The sequence below is a fragment of the Abramis brama genome, assembly GCF_963993115.1.
Source record: "Abramis brama genome assembly, chromosome: 25".
Lineage (NCBI taxonomy): Eukaryota > Metazoa > Chordata > Actinopteri > Cypriniformes > Leuciscidae > Abramis > Abramis brama.
This window is the reverse complement of record NC_139987.1, coordinates 8,247,902-8,266,725: the sequence shown is the minus strand read 5'-3', so window position 1 is coordinate 8,266,725 and position 18,824 is coordinate 8,247,902. Positions and strand designations below refer to the sequence as shown.

The 18,824-nt window shown below is 36.3% G+C and overlaps 1 protein-coding gene across 2 annotated transcripts in view; it reads right to left on the bottom strand.

The window, feature by feature from the left end:
• Positions 1-18,824, bottom strand: part of unc13bb (unc-13 homolog Bb (C. elegans)) — a 101,075-nt gene that overhangs the window by 25,907 nt on the left and 56,344 nt on the right. For both annotated transcript variants that reach the window (XM_084104137.1, XM_084104138.1), the window contains exons 11-19: positions 11,500-11,546; positions 11,232-11,310; positions 9,987-10,061; positions 9,670-9,889; positions 8,814-9,041; positions 8,513-8,654; positions 4,205-4,374; positions 757-872; positions 464-627 (exon numbers count right to left, since the gene is read on the bottom strand). In XM_084104137.1, the coding sequence (XP_083960263.1) occupies positions 464-627; positions 757-872; positions 4,205-4,374; positions 8,513-8,654; positions 8,814-9,041; positions 9,670-9,889; positions 9,987-10,061; positions 11,232-11,310; positions 11,500-11,546 (1,241 nt within the window). The remainder of the gene's footprint in view (positions 1-463; positions 628-756; positions 873-4,204; positions 4,375-8,512; positions 8,655-8,813; positions 9,042-9,669; positions 9,890-9,986; positions 10,062-11,231; positions 11,311-11,499; positions 11,547-18,824) is intronic.

The following is an 18,824-nucleotide window of genomic DNA, read 5'->3' as shown; positions in this document are numbered from 1 at the left end:
AAGCTTACGCTAAAACAAACATCATTGGTTCTCGAACATCACGCATCATATTTGAGCTTATGTGTTTACCATATGTGATGAGCTATGTAGTATATGTGCCGATCACAGTTTAGATTTGAAATGTCTATAAATAAATGCCTAACTTAAATCTGTTCATCATATAAAGTGATCGTATCTCTTCACATAACTTGGATTAAATCGCTTACTTCATATGGATTCATTTTACGACACCTTTAGTACCTTTTCGGATCTTCTAAGTTTTGGTTACCTAGATTTTTATTCAGTGTTTCAAAGAGTAACCAAAGTCATACAGGTTTAGAACTGTGAGTAAATGACAGAGTTTTCATTTTTTATAAAAAATAAATTAAACATTAGTATGAATATAGCAAATAAAAATAGGTGGATGAGGGGAAAGAAATATGATGACAATAGAAGACAGTATGGACGGAGGACTAATACATACGTCATGGCTTGGTAGATGGATTCAATCCCATAGCGCATTGCAAACTCATCCACGATCTCTTCTGGCACATCGTCAAAGTAAACCTTCCAGGCGTCATCGCCACGGGCTTCTGGGATTTTCACCACACCCTGACCGAGGACATCTGTGATGTGATGAAAGAGGTTCTACGAGAAAGAATAGAGATGAAAATGTCGTTGAGTAGATCATCAACCGTGAATGATAATGACAGATTTGTGCATGTAAATGCATGAGGCAGATGCTGTGGTGTTTGTGAGCTGGTGGTGTTGCTCTACCTCATGCAGACAGGTGTACTGAACGTGGTAGGGGGCCACTTTCTCTTCTCCCTTAATTTCCACGCTGATCTGAAGACGAATGGCACCAGAAACAGCAGACTTGTCCGTTCTTTTCTCTGTGGTGAGAGATATGGATGAATAATTACTGTACATGCAGAGATATTTAACCCAAGGGAACAGTGCAGTAAAAATAAGTGCAACAGGGTTAGATAGGACCTGAATATATTTGTGTGTGTGTGTGTGTGTGTGTGTACGTGCAATAATACCTTGCCAAATGATTATTTTTATTAGTGGTGATTGCTAAGGCATTTTTAATTGAAATTTCAGTTTTCAATAGTACAGTAACAACACATAAAAACTCAATTATAATATATAAAAATAAATAGGTTAGCCATTCATATTTACTATATTTAGAGGTTTCGGAATTTTAGTAAATGCAACTAATACAACTAAATTGTTGTATTTTCTGTCATGCATTTTTAGCTGAAAACATGTATTTACAACTTATTTTAAATTACAAGAATCAATGAATCATACACTTGAAATTTGATTGTTAATTCACAAGCACAGCCGACAAAATAACACACAGGTTGCTCTTCATGACAACGCCTCTGATGTTTACATCACATATTTGATCACTTTTGTCTGCACTGGCAAAAGGATGTATTGTAGATGTTCTAGAATATAATATATATATATATATGCTAATATTTACTAAAATATATACATACATAAATAATATGTGTCATTTTATTTAATATTTCTTTTATATATTATTAATATTGCTTTATTCTTTAATGTTATTCACAGCTTTAATAAATATTTTTACAGCTTTAATTTTAATATTTATTATTTTCATGTGAATACGGTATGTGTCTTGTCTCTCTCCAAACAGAAAAATCATTTGAAGGTCTTTTAATAGAGACACCGGGTTCTTCTTTGCCTAACCATTTCCCCTGACAGGCAAATTATTGGGATAATTTATATGTGTCGGCTAAGTGGAGAATTTCCAACTGGAGTGTGCTACATAATAATCAAGGAGGATATCTGTACCGAAAGAGAGAGAGAGAGAGAGAGAGAGAGAGAGAGAGAGAGAGAGAGAGAGAGAGAGAGAGAGAGAGAGAGAGAGAGAGAGAGAGAGAGAGAGAGAGAGAGAGAGAGAGAGAGAGAGAGAGAGAGAGAGAGAGAGAGAGAGAGAGAGAGAGAGAGATGATACGGGTGAGAAACAGACAAGAGGACGTGAAGCTGAATTACTACTATTGAGAATAATTGTTACAACAGATGTGGTGGCCGAAGATTTAGAGGAAGACGATCAGAACACTAGAACAGACTGTACAAATGAGGACAGCAGAAATGAGGGAATAAATAAAGGGTAGATCTCATCAGAATAATAGTGAGACGTGAAGAGAAAAAGAGGGAGAGATGGACATAGAATTTGGAGCAGTGGATTTCACGGTTGGGACGTCCTGGAGGCCTCTGGGCTGCTGCACACTGGGGTAATTGGGCGAGAAGGGATGTGCTGTCAGGTTGGGAGATGTGGGTAATGGAGTACACACACAAATCTTGGAAAAGGGTCACATCCCACTTAGAGACAGACAGAGAGGTTGTCTACACATGACGGCCTTCCATCATCGTGAGCAATTGCCACAATGCAATAAGATGTTGTTTGAGGGTGAGTAAATGACGACAGAATATACATTTTTGTGTGAACTATTCCTTTAATACCAACAAATCTACAAGTCAATGTGAATGTTTTGTGCTCTGTAAGTGCCTTAGGTTTAATATTTTAGTAACAAAATAACCTTTTTTCTTTTATAGCGAAGTCAAAGCACTACAGAGAGATTTCCCACAAAAGACCAAACACATTAAATAGATGCATCAAGCCACAATGACAGCACAGTGTCATCTGAGGAGACGCTTTACTCTTTCGGCTAGTTTACTCTGACTCAACAAACACCAGCACACACCAACTTTTGTTGAGTCAGTGTCATGTCAACATTACAATAGTTTCATTCAAACATTCTGAATCAAATAACTGAAATGTTTCCGGTCGTTTGCGCAGTGTAAGGCAGAAGGGTTTAAGTCAAGATCCTGCATGTCCTGGATGCAGCAGAAATCAAACAACCAGCTAAATTTAACCTATTTCACTGTAATTTTACATTATTGCAGAGAGATCAGGGCCCATATTCTTAAAGCTTCTAAGAATCCTCTCAGAAAACTCCTAATTTAGCTTAAAAACTTCTACGTATGAGTCTTAGCTTAAAAGCGATTCGGGACCGATCTGAGAGCAAGGAAAAGACAAAAACTTTCATCTTAGTGAGGAGGCGGGGCTGACCCTGTTGCTACGTATTACACAATCTTTTGAAGACTGTGATTGGTTGGTTGTCCAAAAAAAGCGATAATAAAAAAATTTATATAAATATAATATATAATATATAATATATAATATATAATATATGTGTGTGTATGTAAATACTTTTTTTATTTCATTTACCATGCTGTTAATTTCCTATAATGTATCTGATTGGCTTAGAATGATAAAAATCGTTCCACTCTTTCCAATTACACTGATTGCTGGCATGTCTATTTAAGTGGTGGTTTGAATGTTGGTTTTAATATAGCAAACATGGAATCACAAACAAGAAGGACGAGAAAGCCCGACTGGACAGAGGAACAGTGTTTACTGTTAGCCCAGTTAGTGGATGAACACAAGGCCATCCTTAAAGGAAAATTCGGGCCAGGTGTCACAGCACGGGGCAAGAAGCAGATGTGGGAGCTTATAGCGCAAATTATTAACGGTTCATTCCCCCTCATTGTGAGCACCAGGAAAGCCTGCTATATTCATAAATTTTTTTTAGCCTGCAAGGTGGGAATGTCCAGTGGAAACGAAATGAACTGCGACACAATGAGGTTCTGAAAGTGCTGTAATTGTCTGTGTGATCACTCTGCTTACAGAAGGTTGTGACAGACCCAAATCATCACTGCTGCACTGTTGCATTTTACCAGTTGCCAAATATCTTAATGTAGTGATTACTTTAATTTCTGTTGGAAATAGAAATTAAAATCTAATTGTCGGAGATGTTAGCGTGTCTCTAATAAGATCTATCACGAACATGATCCCTGCACAATCTAATCTATAGCGTCTATAGCATTTCTCTCCCTCTTCATCGTTCTGCCATTTTCTCCTCTGCTAAAGAAACTCTTAAGCCTCTTAAAAGTCCTCGTCCGTACTCCTAAAAATTTTGACCTTAAGACCTCTTTAAGGGTTAAGACGCTTTCTGAATTTTGTCACTAGGAGCTACTCTTTGCATTAAGATTTTTTATGAATATGGGCCCAGGACAATATGCAGGCTGGATCTGAACTAGCATTTCCTGAATGAGCACTAAAGCTCAACATAAAAAAAAAAGAATCACAGACACAACAACACACAAAACAGCACTAGCTTACCCAGGTTGTACCAGACGTCCATTTCTCCACTCAGCGTGCGCACCTCAATGATGCTTTGGCCTAAGAAGTCATCAGATTCCCTCTTCAGACGCTGCTTCACTCGAGACTTTATGTCATCATCTTCATCCCAAACACGAACTTTGATGCGATCGGAGGAGTTGTGGCATTCACTGGAAGACAACACATATACATCTGTGTTTAAGATCAGGGACTAATGATGCACCAAATTTTTTTTATTTTTTTTATCAAAACAGAAATTAAAGTTTTCACATTCATAAGCATTGCATTGCATTTCATTTATATTTATATATACACACACACACACACACACGGTGTTTGGTGTTTTAAGCCCCCAATGGCGCCTTCCAGGCAGCGAGGGGATGGATAGGTTTAAGGTTGAGGGTAGGATTAGCTGCCTCTAAGGAGCCATTGAGGGCTTAAAACACCATCGAGCCACACACACACACACACACACACACACACACACATATATATATATGAATGAAGAGTTCAGATGCAAAAGCCTCTAAGTGCCATCTGAAATTTTCTTCTAGAATGATCATTTTTATCAGGCTCATATATTTAAGTTCAGTAATTTCACTTAAATGACAATTAATAGGTAATTTTCATTGTCATTTAAGTGAAATTACTGAACTTAAATATACGAGCTTGATAAAAATGATCATTCTAGAAGAAAATTTCAGATGGCACTTAGAGGCTTTTGCATCTGAACTCTTCATATATATATATATACACACATATATATATATTAGGGTGGCCCTTAAATGTACGAAAAAAATTGTTTTCCGTTTTTCTGCAGCCTGACCCGCTAGATTTGTTCCATTTATGCTAAAAACACCCCAGAAAAAAATGGGGCAAAAATATTAATATTTAGATGTAGCTCAAGCACATCAAAGTTCGCTGTTTTTGTAGTCAATTCTACAAGTCAGCAAAATTCTTCATTCTAAAACGTTTAGCATTGAGCATTGTATTCAATACTATACACAGTTTGCAGAATGCATCAAATCACATAGCCTATTACTTGATCACAGTTCAATGTGAGTACTATATTAATTATTTAACCAAATATATCTTACACAACATACATTTGACTATTGTAAGATAACTGATGATACGCATCTTTTCACATTTAGTCCAGGAGTCAAAAACAGAACTAATTGTAAAATAATTTTTTGCAGCTTAGATCATTTCTATGAGGTGTCCAGAACAACATACTAAAAGTCCTAAGAAATCCTAGTTGAGGAAATATGTTAAATTCTCATCCATCCGAGATGTGTGCCAATAAGGCCAGGCAACAATACACCCCAATGGGGCTATTTTTTTCCTTTACTCCTATCAAAATGAAACTTTACACAATGAAAGTACCCATGAAGAGTCAAATTTTTTGTATTACAAGTTTCTTTGAAAATGAATTTGAATATGCAAATGAGCTATACACTAATCGAATATAGGCTACCCAAAATACACCCGCATAGGCTTAATTTTTTCCTTTACTTCTACCACAATAAAACTTTACACAGTGAAAGTATACATGAAAAGTAACATTTTTGTTTTACAAGTTTCTTTGAAAAATCTATTTTAAATATGCAAATGAGCTCAACACTAGGCCTAATTGACTTATGGCCAAGAAACCATAAAGTCACAAGTAGAAAAAACAGGGGCCAAATAACTAACACATTCATGTCCATTCAGTAAGTTAACCTATGCATAAACACGATACATTTGAAGTCACTTGCCACACTTACCTGGGTCACTTGCCACAAAAAGACTTCTATTGACCTTAAGAATTGATTGCACAATCTTGCCTCCAGTTGCTTTCTAAATTCTTTTTTTTTTTTGCGAACAAGCCTTACCCAATGACATTCCCCCACAGATAACATCAGAAGAAAGTCAGAATAGCCAGACTTAGACTTAGTCATTAGTAACGTGGTGAGATTAAATTTTGGGCTGGTAGATTTACAAATGATTGGTATTGTTGGTAAGATTACAGATAGACACACTTTCCAGATATTACAGCTCTTTAAAATAATTTTGCCAGACACCAAAACTGCTTCTCTTTTTGTAGTTAGCAAGTATTTCAGACCAGGGCCACACATCAGACTTTCACCGTTTGTAAAGTAGCTTTGCAGTGTTATGAGAAGCTAGCAACAGCAATATCTAGGTTAGTTTAAAAAAAACACAAAAAAAAACCTAAAATCAAATAAAAAAAATCTAAAAGAAACCTCCCCATGTTGTTGTTACCTGTTGTTACAGACCCTGAAGACTATACCAGTGGGGGTTATAGTATACCCCTGGCAGGTACTACCAAGCCAGGCAGTTTTCAGGTTAGAGGCCAGTCTAAATGCACCATTGCCATCACCCATTGGTATTAGGATGATTGGATGAAGATCGGGTCGATGTATTTGTCATACATATGAATGGTGTTTCTGCCTATATGCAAATTAGGACATATTCAATAAGTGTGGCACTCATGTGCATATTCAAATTCATTTCAAAAGAAACCTGTAATACAAAAAAAAGTTACTTTTCATGTATACTTTTACCATGTAAAGTTTTATTGTGGTAGGAGTAAAGGAAAAAATTAAGCCTATTTGGGTGTATTTTGGGCATATTCGATTAGTGTATAGCTCATTTGCATATTAAAATAAATTTTCAAAGAAACTTTTCGTGAAAAATATTTTTCGTGGGTACTTTCATTGTGTAAAGTTTCATTTTCATAGGAGTAAAGGAAAAAATAGCCCCATTGGGGTGTATTGTTGCCTGGCCTTATTGGCACTAAATCCTCAACTAGGATTTCTTAGGACTTAGTATGTTGTTCTGGACACCTCATAGAAATGATCTAAGCTGCAAAAAATTATTTTACAGTTAGTCTGTCGTAAAACGCTACTTTGCCTGGACTAAGTTTGCACAGTTCAAAGTCAATAGTTCAGAGTTTCTTAACACCACGCATTTCTGTGAAAGTGGCTTCTTTAGCCCGTCGTTAACACAATTTATGCTTCTACAAGAAATGCATAGAATATATTTTGTGCAAAATGGGTGTAAATTCAGAATTGCCATTAAATAAGCAAGTATGTAATTTAAATAGTTTAGATAAAATTAGGCAAGTGGTAATTATCACAAATTGAGCATAATAACTGATTATACAAAATTTCAACGTCATCGAGCCACCTCTAAATATTGTTCAAATGAGCTCATATTTTGCCTGAATTATTTTTTCATGTATTGGAACAACTTGAGGGGGTCAGACAATTATAAATCAAAACTTGAAAAATAAGGGCCACCTTAATATATATATATATATATATATATATATATATATATATATATATATATATATATATATATATATATATATATATATATATATATATATATATATATATATATATATATATATATATATATACATATACATACATATACACACACACACACATACATACATACATGCATGTATACATACATGCATATATACACGTACATATATATACAGTACACACATACATACATGTATACATACATGCATATATACACATACATATACACACACGTATATATATGCATACGCATACACATAATATATACCAAATAATATATTTTTTATTATTCTAATATAATATAATAAATATAATATATATACACACACACACACACACATATATTATATAACCGAAAACATTTATGTTAGATGCGATTTGACAGCATTAAATATAATGCATATATTTAGCTAAATGTTCCTCTCTATAGTTAATTCTTCTACAGTAGCTAAATATTGTGTTTATGGTCATTGAATGGCTTTTCTGATGTAAACGTAGCGTTACGTGATTTTGTTTACCAGTCGATGTAATTGTTGTCCTTCCACTCTTGAAACACTGAGCGATTAGATGTGACATTTCAGTAAGTTGTACTGTATCTTTTATCATACCTCCTGATGTTCATTCATGTTTAATTTATGCTGTAACTAATATTAATGACGGTCAGGTAGTTGCTCGGCTGGACAAAGTGCTGCAGTGTTTCTCGGAACTTGCGGAAGGTTTTCTATCTAACAATAATCAAAAGAATCTTTTATTAAAAGTCGTATTCAAAACGGTACAACTGGCCTGAATAATATTTAAAGTAGACCAGTAGCTCAACCAGAGCCTGTTCACTCAGACAAGTTTATTCCATTACTGAAAAGAGACGAGACTGAAAACTGGGTGACACACATTCTAGAGAGCCCGAGGCACGAGAAACAAAGAATGACACTTCTATCAAAGAGTTGGCTCTGATTGGTCGAATTATACTTACAAATGAAACTTCTCCTCCCAGACAGGATTGAGGTTGCCGTAGATCGTCTTGGTCCTCTTTTTGGTTTTACCCACCTGGACGGTCACATAGGGGTCACTGGAGCCGGTCTTATCTTTAGCCTGCAGCCCTTGAGCACAGACAACTATAACCAAGACAGAGTAGAAGATGGTAAGTCATTGAGGTATAGTAGAGAATGTGTGTTGTGCACCATTTAGAACTGAACTGAGATTGCTGAATTTTAAATAGCTAAAAGGGAATGAGAAATTGTGACAATGACAATGTTAATGATTGATGTTTGAACCTGTGATGGTGATCTTGGCTGACCACTTAGAGGTTCCATCCAGGACGCTCTGCTTGATGGTCTTCATCTGCTGAGCGTGGATGGCCTTGCTGACCACAAACACGTCTCGGATGACCTCAAAGATCTCAGGCTTGTTCCTCTCACGGATCTTCATGCGATCCTTCATGGCCATGATGATGTTCTGAGTGCGGTCCTCTGCACCATGTTTGGAGCTCTTTTCAGCCGCGCCTGATTGAAAGAAGAAATTATGGTTAACAACATGTTTTATTTGCACAGATCTGAAGAATGAGTTGCTAAGATCTAATAAAGCAATTCAAAAAATTGCAATAATTGTGATTTCTAAAATTATTATAATAAATAAAAAATAAATATTGTGGTTGTAATTCATTAAATAAATGAATTGTTTTCATATTTTATAATAGAATTCTATAATTAAAGCATTTAAAACATTTTTTATTGCATGTTCTATTTGCAAAAAGTCTTTCGTATTAATACGCACTAAACAACAACAGTAGAATATGACAAGCTCATAAATCCAATAAACACCCTGTCTTGTAAAATATATGTGTGATGATGATTATTTTACTGTGAGAATCACCTATAAATCATTTTCTTAATTTTGGCTAATGGATCTGTCAACATGTCACTGAAGGAAGTCCATTTGGGTAAATGAGTTCAACAGGGCAGATGTTAATAGAGTACGACAGAAGCTCAAAGGAGACTTTCAGTGAAAGCACCAGTAAACCAAGGCTGTGTCCGAAACCTTGCAAATGTAAAATTCTCAGGCAGAAAATGAAGGTAGGATGCTATAAAGCAGGTCTTTTGTTTCAGATATAGTACAAGTGCTCATACTTACGCTGCAGGCAGTCTGCGTTCAGTAGCTCCTGACACTTCTCATGACACTTGACCCCACACTCAGTGCAGCGCATACCCTGCCTTGCGATGCCCCAAAGAAGCCCCTCACACTCGTAACAGTAGGTGGGCGTAGTGGCCGTCCACACCTCAAAGTTGTGAGGTGTGGTACAGGATATGGGATAGATTAAAGCTTGTAGCGTTTTCTTATACACATGGTTCTTCTGTAGAAGTTCGGAAATAAAAGTAGATAAAAATGCATTTAGAAAACTAATAAGATGTCTGTGCGTAATATGGTGAGAGAGAGCAAAACAAACTAACCAGTTCTTCATCTTTTATGGAGGAGCGTGAAGCCATCGCAGATGCAATGCCAGCCTTCCTGGCCTGGACCAGAGACTGTCATACAAAGAATAAATATTAGAACAACGCAAAACCACACAAAATCCCATAAAACACCCCAGGTGAAACAGATATCAGAAACCAAGTGGAATCTAGATGTCAAAAATAGCATCTAAACCTAAGAGCAACAACCCAGAACTTCAAAACTAAGGGTGAAGACTATGGGAGTCCCAGAAATAAAAAGGGAAACCAATGTCTGTGCAGTAAAGGAATGAGGGGTTAATGAAGAAACCATCACTAGTAAGCCTGGGTATGAAGAGGCATCTACAGTAAAACACCCTTGGTATAGAACAATGGAATAGAACAACCCGGTATAAAACAGCCCTTTGAAAGTGATGGCCCAAACATGTCAATGCATGTCGGAGGGAAAGTAGGTAAACTAATAAAAGTAAACCAGTAGTAGGTTTTTTTTTTTTTTTGCTTGCTTGTACAGTATATCAAGTAAGGTTGTAATGGTTTGCAAACACATTCATTAAATACATGTTTTATTATAATATCATAATCATATTATATATAATAATACATGTATTGTGATATTACCAGGTAAGTATTTAAAAAGACAGACATTTAAATTATTTTGTTTTTGCATGTTTTAACAATTACAGTTACATTGTAACTCCCTGAAAAAAGTTGACTATTCATCAAATTGATTTTACACTGTCAAATGTTTTAGCTGTGTATTTGCAAACTATTAGAGCAATACTGATCCTGTGGATGCAGTATTATCTTGATATACACAAAAAAGTAGGCTCAATCATACTGTATGGGTTATTCTGAAAACTTACCATAGCCTGACCATGCAGAGTGAATGCATTCAAAAGAGTTGTAGAGGTTTAAATGTATGTTTTCATGGGGAGGAGAAAGATCAGAGAGTTGATTTTACTTCACTTTATATTTTTCTGAGTCAGAACTTAAAAGTTATAATGGTCGTCAATTATTGCTTATGAAACTGGAAATTTCTCGTAGTCGGCTTTGTCTAGATTGTTTTATTTGGTGACTTAATATTGTCAATTTACTTACAATTATAAGACTGATCAAGTAATATTTTAGCAAAATTGGATTTGGATTGATGATGATTCTATTGGGGAACAACACCATGTTGAGAATTATAAAAACACAGGTAAAACACTTTTCTTCATTTTAATGCAAGGTGGAAAGAGTGCTTACCACATCGCTAACCAGAGGAATAGCTTTCTTCTTCCGCAGGTCTGGCATACTGTCAATTCCAAATATTCCACTCCCATTTCTGTGGATATCAACACATTGTGAAGGAGTATTTTCCACGCTTAATAATTAATACACAGACAATGAACATGTTAATAAAATGCCACTAACTTCTTATAAATAATTCTATATACTCATAAATAATTCCATAACAAATATTTGAACAAGTACAATACGTTATAGTATCCATAAAACCTAAAGAGAAACTTACCCAGCTTTAACCCAAGCATTTCTGGAAGTATCTCCCTTTTCTTTGCCCTATGGCATCAAAAATACAGTTTAGAATAACCAATGTGTACAGGGGCAGTCAATAACAAAGATAAAATAAAAACAATAAAACTTGAGCGTAACCTAAGATAAATGCAGAGGACACAGGATTGGTTGAGTTTAACCAAAAGGTCTGAGAAAGCAAACCAAAACAAGACAACGAAAAAAAGACTTTAAGACTTTAAGTTCCATTGATGGAAATCCTTAAAAATCTGATCCAAATGATTGACATGCAACTCATGAGATCAGAGAAAAAGATGAATGAAAAGCAAAAAATTAAATCAAATTTTAAAGCACACACACTCTCGTATTGCCAGCAGAACATAATTATAGGATGGACAAACACCCTAGTGAAATCCAGACAAACATTTAGCAAACTGTCCCTGTTTCCATCTGAGGTGAACCACTTTTGTAATAGCATTCTTCCTCAGATAAATAAACGTACAGCTGGATAGCTGAAGTCCCCCAAGGGCATGTGGTATGGAACTGCTTTTAAAAGCAACAATGCAACAAGACGAAGACCACCATTTCAAATTATCAATAATTTAAAAAGATGGCAAATCACATTAAAGTAAGCAAAACAAAACAGAAGCAAAACACCACATGTAACCATTAAAAGACACAAAACATTGAGTGTTAAAGTCAGACAGAAGATACAGCAAAATCGAATAGAGGGAAGCCTCATACATTTATCATACACTCCAATAAAGAATGTGCATTCAAATAAACTTTGGATGAAAAACAAAGGAAACCGGCGTTAATGAAAAAAGAAAAGAAATAATGACTAAGAATTGACCAAAACATAATTATGACCTGATCATCTTCCCTGCTTCCCTCTGTAAGACAGAGCAGGATAATAAAGAAAAAAGAAAAGAACAGTTGATAAACAGTGTTAAAATTAGGGAAGATTCACAGAAAAACAGTAGGAACATTTTATTGATCTTAATTACATTTATAACCAACCAAAAATAAAAGACAGCTTTTTGAGTTGTGAACCACAAAAAAGTACCTTGTTTAAATTCCTCTTCAGAGAAAGTGTTCTTTGAGGCATTGGCAATCCTGGATAGTTTATGCCGATGTCTCTTCTCTTTGAGCACACGTTCAATATTGGCAAGGCACTTCTGGTGGTGAGGGTCCTCAAGGGCAGGTTCATTGTCAAGACTATGCTCCACCTGTTTTGCATTAACATCTGTCTCCAGTGTTCCTGAATTAGTGCCCTCTGGACTTATTTCAGTATTACCGGTGCCAGATGTAATTTGGTGATCATAATACTCAACAGTTCCTGAACTCAGACCCGCATGTTTTGGGCTAAGCTCTGGAATACACTGCAGATTGGAAAGTTTTTGATCTGTTAAAATGTCCTCTACAGTATCTGAGTGGTCTACTGCATAGTATTCAGTTGGAGTATGTGAAGGGGAAATCGTGCTAGGAGTAGATACTAGAGGATCATAGACTTGAGAATTACGCCGTCGGTTTAGTAATTCCAGCAAGTCCTTCCCATGGAAAGAGGCTTCGATGCTCTTATGAGGAGATGCACTGAGATCTAAAGTTGCACCATCAGAGTGTACAATAGTGTCTACATTTGACTCACCAGCACTCTCCTCCTCAAGGTCATTGGATTTGCAGGGACTTGAGACTACAGACTTGGTGTCTTCATCTAGACACTGGGGTTCATGCATGTCAAGCTTTGTCAAGGCTCCCTTTAGAGTGGAGTGGAAGGTTATCATGGCTTTATTTATCTTTACAACATCATATCCTAGAGTAGGTGGCTGTGACTCTTCAGTGTCTGTATTTTCAGAGTAATCTGGGTCATATTGATCCTCAGACACACTTGGGCAAACCGCGCCTGGCCACTCTTTCTCCGAATCCATATCACAGAGGCAATGCTCGCAAGAGGAGTGTAGATTTTGGCAACCGTCATCATAGTCTGTCATTCCAACAGTTGAACAACTAAGGCTTCGGGATGGCCCACTACATGATTCATCAGCATATGCATCCATGGTGTGGTATCCAGAACTTCGGGAGTACAGGCAATTTGATGTGCAGTCACAACTAATGTCACCGACAGTCTGATTCCTAGGATGCCTCCAATCTACAACACTGGATGAACTGGATGGAGAGTCATTATGGTTTCCAAACAGTAGGGATAGGTGTTCAGAGCTGCTTCGTGATGAATGACACGGTGTGCTGCTGGTCTCGCCACCATTGTACCTGTGCCATGTATCTGGGTGTCCAACAGTTTCCAATTCATCTGCACTGTTCTGGCAGGAGCAATAATCCTCCTCACTCCATCCAGTGTCTCCACTCCATCCTTCTCCACTCACACTCAACTGCATTTCCGAACGTCTCCAACCACTGTTATGTTGGTCAACCTCCCTAGAATGATAGCTTCCATCTTGATCATGACTGTTAGAACTGAGACCTGAGGATAAGGAACTAGTGCTTGTAAACTCTTGCCCATAAACTGGACAATAGCTGGACTTCTTAAATCTGGAAGAGGGGGCATTAAAGTTGTCAGAAATCTTAGGATTGTTTAACTTGGCTCTTCTAGGCATATCTCGATAATCAGTTTCCATATCCCATCCTGACATGTTAGGTCTGGCTGCTTGTGATCTAACTTCATTCTTCTCCAATTTTCTATGCTTTACTACTGGGCTATTATTTCTACTTTGTGGGACTGCAGTGGCATTCTGCCCATCTGGACTCCTATGATGAGCCACAACTCTTCGAGGTGATGGATGCCCTACAGCACCAACGGAGTACAGCTCCTCAATTTCCAGCAGCACAGCATCTACACAGCAGGACACCTCATCTACGGAGCCACTTACAGATGTCAGGTATTGTCTCAAATCTGATATTTCCTCTTGGATTTTATTTATCCCCTGCAGTTCCTTCAAAATGTGATCCACTATGGTGCTTGAGCCGCCTCCTCTTGTCTTGTCTCCGTCCTTAATTCGGCTTGGTTTATTATCCATGGCACCTCTTCCATCTACACAGCCACTGTCTTCTGCTTGGTCTGTGGGCTCCAATGCAGGAACATTCATTTCCATGATGCATGGGATTGTAATATTGCCATCACTATTACGCCTCCCCTGCCCAATAAATTTACTCTTGGAGGTGTTAGTATGACTTTCAAAACTACGCTGAGTCGAGAGAATACACTCATGAGTACAGGGGTCTCTCTTTATGCCACAGATGAACATGTCATCCTCTATCTCTACAGGAGAGTGCTGGGAGTCATAGGCAGTGTTTTCCCCTGAGCCCTGGAGGAATTTCTGAATCTTCTTGCGTATGCTCCGACTGACCTTAGGACTCTGGGTCCGCTTCTTCCCAAGGTCTCTTTTCTTAGACATTCTTTGCTGTAGTTCACGCGACCCATTGGTTTCATCTTGCTCATTGGAATGACTCCGTGATAACATCCCTTAGAATCAACTGTACCTCAGGTGCGGACCAGAACCTTGAAACTCTGGTGCATGTGATTACACCATTTCACCAACAGTGCATGAGGATGTGCTTTTCAGTCAAGATCATAACTGAGCTTCAGGCACACCTGACATTTGAGTACATGACATGAATAGATTAATACAATTTAACAGACATATTTTGCAATGTTATTGAGAGTTTAATGAAATTCATCAGTTAAATATTAGCATGCATGTAAAAGAGTCAACATTTACTCTTTTGTTCATGGCCATTCAATCTTTTGCACTTCTGCAAAGACACTATTGCTCTGTTCTAAAACCTAATTGTCTACAGATGTACTCCCAATGTACATCTTTTGTACTCCCAAAATGTATGCATCTTAATTGTGCAGCATTCGAACATTGTTTATTTTAGTCAAATTCTAAGGCATTAGGAGTGTTATTTGTGTGGCACAGTTGAACTGCTGTCTATGTAGGCCATTCCAAATCAGTTGGTTGCTCTTGGAAAAGAGCTTATGACTCCATATTTCATTATGTACTGTACAGTAAGTAAACAGGTGAGGTGCTGACTGTAGTTTCATAATTTATACTAATGGAGACTTTGATCAAAAGTAATGCTACAGGCAAGGGTCATCCACATCCACCAACTCTCACACTCACCCAAAAAAAAAAGTCACATTACAGATGAAGGGTAAGAGTAAGTATATCTGGATCTCTGCCATGTAGTAAAGTACCACCACAATGGGCAAAACAGATTTTACAACGGAGCTAAATCCCTTTACACCGTTTACGCAGGATGTACATGGCACATAGCAACTCATCAGCTGATACTGTAACACTGGCCTTAGCTTGCTTATAAACCCAGTCATATCATACTACAGTATGACTTTAATATCATTAAAATGTATTCAATTGAAAGAAAGCACTGCAATGGTCTTGGTCTCCAGAAAACAGCTCAATAAACCATAGAAGGTACAAAGTTTTAAGTGTTTAATCAGATAATGTGATCGTATGCAAATTCTAATTAATTTTTTTGTTTAAGCATTCTGTTGTAGAAGTCCAGACATTGCCAAACTTGTGGGGCATATTCCACACAGAACACAACATATTATCTTCTTGCCTGTCAGCTCTTCTAACAGTAACTGTTACAGCACAGGGAGGGTGACAGCCCAGCTGTATTCACTGGGCATCATGATTGTTAAGCAGAACCTGCTGGGTCTAATAGCAGCTTCATCCCATTTCCTGCCTGTCAGGACAAAATGTTAGCTAGTCTCGTATACACTAGGCTATTCAGCTTTCGCTTTTTTATTTATTTGACACACTCTTTTACCATATTTAATGGGGGGATCATACAAGGCAGTCATTGAAATTCAGAGACTGTCCTCTGTGTTATTCTCCAAAAGCATTTAATGGCCAACATGATCTTTACTGTGACTCCAACAATGAGTGTTTAGGTTGGCAGCTTTCAAGGGCACATTTTGGCTGCTTGCCATGTGTCTGCAATAGGCTAAAATTAATGTCAGGGACAGTATGTTTTATGATGGATTTTTAACTTTACATTGAATACAGTTACAGGAAATGACATACTTTCGAATTAAGCCATTTTAACTATACTAATTTAACTATACTAATTAAAATATTACTTTAAGTGCTCAAGTTAAAATTTTACACAATCTATGTGCCCTAGTTTTGCCTTTAACTTTCATGCCACAAGAATACTCTGAATTTCATAAATTACATTTAAATATTACTATTATAAGTTTAACCTCTGCCCAATATCACCCAACTAATGTGAACTAATTTAGTGACATTCATTCCACAGATAGCTCAGGTATCAAAATATTTCATATTCCTGCCTAATTTGCTATTCCAACCAAGAGACAAGATATTGTATATGCCGCAGAATTTCAGTAGAGTAAGTAGCTCTCATTACTAGTGCTGTCCCTGATTTACCTATAGGCTAAGTTAAGACAATATAATAATTCAGGACTCAACAATAAGAATGACTCCATGCACCAGGCCAGAGTGAAATATTGAGCAAATTCTGCTGACTTCTGGTAATTAAAATTATTTAGCTGACTGCCAAAGATTAGAATTTGTCAAAACTGAAAGAATATATATACACCAGTCAAAAGTTTGGAATAATTAAAAACTATGTTTGTTTGTTTTTTACTAAACAAGTCTCTTCTGCTCACCAAGGTTGCATTTATTTGATCAAAAATACAGTAAAACTGTAATACTGTGAAATATTACAATTTAGAATATTCAGAAATCATTATAATATGCTGATTTGGTGCTCAAGAAACAGCATTTAATGACAACATTTAAATATAAAAGAAACATCAATGTTGAAAAAATGCTTAATATTTCTGTGGAAACCGTGCTACACTACTATTTACAGGTTTGGTCATAAGGCCAGTGCTGCATCGTCACAAAGTTTATCATTTGCACTTTTTTAAGCCTTGCCAATTAAAAAATTCAAGGTTTAAAAAGATGCAAAAGAGAACTCAATTCGTTACTCCCGCGGGGTTTGAGAAGTTTTGCGCGAGCACATATCCAAAGCGCGAGCCCAGAAAGACAGCGCGCAAATACTGAATTGTGTTCTCTTTCACATCATCTTGCCATTGAACAGACAAATTTACACAACATTATGTCAAAATGCCCATATTGGCGAATATCCTTGTGAACATAGTCGGTTACGTCTTAAGTGAACTTAAGAGTTGAGGAATAAAATGCATATGTAACAGTATATTGGATCCATGCTTTAGGTCTTGAAACTGACACCAGCCTAATATACCTGCTGCTGTATGTTTTTAATGTTAATCAAGCAATTTTAAATCAAGCAATTATAAAATCAAACAAATTTATTGACTGAATAACTTTTGTAATGGATTAATCTCCATTTCATTTATACAGTGAAGACTATGGTATTATTTCACATGTGATTATTTATTTTCTGTATCTGAAAACTACTGTTAGAGCAACCTAAAAAACACTTTATTTTTACCTGTATATTTGTTCTATTCAGGGGCGTGGAAAGTAGGGGTGCTGCACAGGACTGTAAATGCAATGCAAATTTTTGTTCATTTCCATTTTTAGCATTTAGTAATTTATTTGTAATAAACACTTTAAGTGGGCTATTAAAAACGTATTATTTATATGTTTTAAATTTACGCGCAGTGTTACGTCATATTTTGACCGTTGCAGTGCGTAGAAAGAATTTGTGTCCGTTGTATTATGATTGCAAGCAGTATCAATAATGTAAAAAATGTGATATGCAGGCAAATGTCCCGATGTGTGTCTGCTGTTTAAACGAGTGTTCTCACCGATACGCATGTTGTGCTTCGCAGAGTTTTGACAAGTTTTCTAGACTTGATATGGTTTCTTATTCAAAAGTGGACATAATTTGATTATTTGTTCTCAGTTTATTACTGACGATTTACTTGTCTTTAACAATATTTGAAATTTATATGAGTTGGCTAGTAGTTTTTGGTGTCATAACCTTGGGAGTTACCTACATGGGCCAGAAACAATACAGTAAATAGGGATATTTTATATATATATAAGCAGTATATATATATATATATATATATATATATATATATATATATATATATATATATATATATATATATATATATATATATATATATATATATAATTTTGGTAGGACAAGTAAAAATGTGAAATTCATACTTTTATTCAGCAAAGAAGTATTTATTTGGTTAAATGTATTATGATGTATTATGTCTTTACGTTACAAAAAATATATATTTCAAATAAATGCTGTTTTGAACTTTCTATTTATCAAAGAATCCTGAAAATGGCCACCAAAATATTAAGCAGC